Source organism: Mandrillus leucophaeus, unplaced genomic scaffold (assembly GCF_000951045.1).
Source record: "Mandrillus leucophaeus isolate KB7577 unplaced genomic scaffold, Mleu.le_1.0 Scaffold583, whole genome shotgun sequence".
In the NCBI taxonomy this organism is placed as follows: domain Eukaryota; kingdom Metazoa; phylum Chordata; class Mammalia; order Primates; family Cercopithecidae; genus Mandrillus; species Mandrillus leucophaeus.
The window spans coordinates 2092524-2094994 of record NW_012106286.1 but is presented as its reverse complement, the minus strand read 5'-3'; the positions used below and the strand labels follow the sequence as shown (position 1 = coordinate 2094994).

Here is a 2471-nt window from a genome sequence, read left to right as displayed (position 1 = left end):
TGTGTACTGTGTGTGTGGTTGTAAATGTGTGTATGTGTGTGGTGTGTGTATGTGTGTGTTGTGTGTGCATGTGTGTATGGCTTTGTGCATGGTGTGTGTGGTGTGTGCATGTGTGTGTGTGAATGTGTGTGTGACTGTGTTGTGTGTGGTGTACGTGTGTGTTGTGTGTGGTGTGTGCATGTGTATGGTACATGTGAGTGTGTATTATATATGTGTGTGTTGTGTGTGTGACTGTGTCTGCCACACAGAGTGAAATCTCAGGCTACGTTTTTCTTTTCTAGATAAACATTTAAACCAGGGGAAGAGGCATGTGGCCCCGCTGCATCCATACCAGGGCTGCGTCCACAGCCCGCACGACCTCTGCTGGTCTGACAGTGAGGGCTGCCGGGCAGTGCTGAGCCTCGGCTCAGGAATGCTTTGGCCAGAGCTGTGTGGACAAAATGTCAATAAGTTGGCATTGTGTATATGTGTGTTGTGTGCGTGTTGTGTGGGATGTGCATGTGTGTTGTGTGTGGGGGTGTATGTGTGTGTTGTGTATGTGACTGTGTGTGTGTTGTGTGTGGTGTGTGCATGTGTGTGCCTGTGTGCTTAGAACCTTAATCCTCAAGTCCAAATGCCGATGGCACCTCTGGGAGGTGATTAGGGTTAGATGAGGTCATCAGGGCGGGTCCCAGTGGGACTGGCAGCTTTGTGGGAAGAGGAAGAGAGACCTCAGGGCAACACCCCACCCTTTGCCATGTGATGCCCACGGCTAAGTCATGGTGCAGAGGGGAGGCCCTCATCTGATGCACCCCCAACCATGGAATTCCAGCCTCCGGAAATGTCAGATACAATTTTTTTCTTTATAAATTGTCCAATCTCAGGTATTCAGTTATTGCAACAGAAAGCTGACTCTGATGAGGGCTCTGCAGCAATGCAGAGCTGGTCCCAGAGGCAAGATGGACAGAGCTTGTGCAGCTCTGGGCGTCCCTGTGGGCACCTCTGGGCCAAGCCCAGCTGCACCTTCACCCTCCTGATTTCCCACAGCAGGCAGGAGGGTGGTGGAGCCCACAGTCCGGGGCAGGAGGGTCTCTCAGATTCCTGGGGAAGAGCTCGGAGCCCAAACGAGGACAGACAGAAGCTGCTTATCTCCGGCTTGGGTAAGAGCAAAGAGCTGGCCACTGTCGCTTGCATTTTTGCAGAGACCCAGGCAGGCTGGGCGTGGGAGCTTCCCAGTGGAAGGGAAGGCACTGGCTGAGCCCCAGTGGAGGCTGCTGGCCTGGAAGCTGGGGCCACAACTAGAACCGGGGCATCCCGTGTGAGTTTAAGGCGAGCACGTTTGTCTTTCTCGGTTTGTCCTCAGTGGGACGTCAGGGCAGGAGTCGGGGCAGCTGTGAGTTATTAACCAAGTCTTAGGCATCTGGGACTGACTCTTACGGGTTGCTTGATTCCTAGATTGGGGCGAGAGATAGCGGCCTGGCTTCCCGCAGGTGTGACTTACCGAGGGCAGGCCAGCATCCAGCCTGGCTGCTGCAGGTGACGTGTTGGATTTCTGGGCTGGCTGCTGCAGGTCGTGGGCCACAGTTCCATTTGTACAGATGGTCACACCATTGTCTCTTTGTATATCCAGCGTCTCAGACCACATTCTGGCTCCAGCCCTTCCTGATGTGGGGCCTTGGACACGTCCCCTGACTGTCCTGTGCCCGTCTTCTCAGCGGTGAAGGGAGCAGTGACCATGCACACCACTGAGGACAGCCGTGGGGATGAAACATGGCAGGCCGAGGCACAGTAGGTGTGCCAAAGTAATTCAGAAAAGCCCAGCTGTCCCTCCGTGGGCCTTCACTCCGTGCTACCTTGGCTGGAAGGTGGCCAACGTTTGTTTTGAGGCTAGGGCTGCTTCTCCAAACACATGGAATTAATCTTGAATCACACATTTGGCAGCTCTAAGCATCCCCTTCAAGATGGTCTGCTGACAGTCTCCTCTGCTGTCTGCTCACTGGACTCCGGGATGCTTTGTGAGGCAGTTGTGGGGTGCAGCAAATAATAAAGGTTTTGGAATCTGAAGATCGGAGTTAGAATCTTAGGTCAGTAAATTGCTGCCTTGGTAACCTCCATCAAATTCCACCCCGCTGAGGATGAGTCTCTTCATCTTTATGAAGGGGATGTGGTATTGGCACCCCTGGCTTGGGTGACATGTGAGGCAGCTACATGGTGCTGGGTGTGGTGTCCGTCTCTCCCTCTGTCATGATCTGTTCTCTCTCTCTCTCTCTCTTTTATTTTTTCTTATTTTCTTTCCCTTTTCTGTGAAAGTTACCCCATCCCATTTAGCTTTGTGAATGACCTGTGTTTCCCAGCATTCTTTACTTACAGAACTAGTTGGGATTGCTTTTCTTGAGAAGCTATTTTGTAAAGAAGTTTGTTAGATATCTGTCTACATGGACACAGATGTATTGATATCGTATATTGTTTCTTCTTTTGGAAAGGAGTCAAAG

At 51.8% G+C, this 2471-nt stretch overlaps 1 protein-coding gene across 3 annotated transcripts in view; it reads right to left on the bottom strand.

The window, feature by feature from the left end:
- The window catches only part of LOC105553176, a 17307-nt gene extending 15274 nt beyond the window's left edge, over window positions 1–2033 (bottom strand). For 2 of the 3 annotated variants that reach the window (XR_001008114.1, XR_001008113.1), the window contains exon 1: window positions 1481–2033. Coding sequence is in view for 1 of the 3 variants with exons in the window: in XM_011999151.1 (XP_011854541.1) it covers window positions 868–1080; window positions 1481–1624 (357 nt within the window). In the remaining 2 variants the exon portion in view is untranslated. Of the gene's footprint in view, window positions 1–823; window positions 1081–1480 lie in introns of those variants that run through there. The other variant, XM_011999151.1, reaches the window with a different exon arrangement.
- Window positions 2034–2471: the final 438 nt, after the last annotated feature.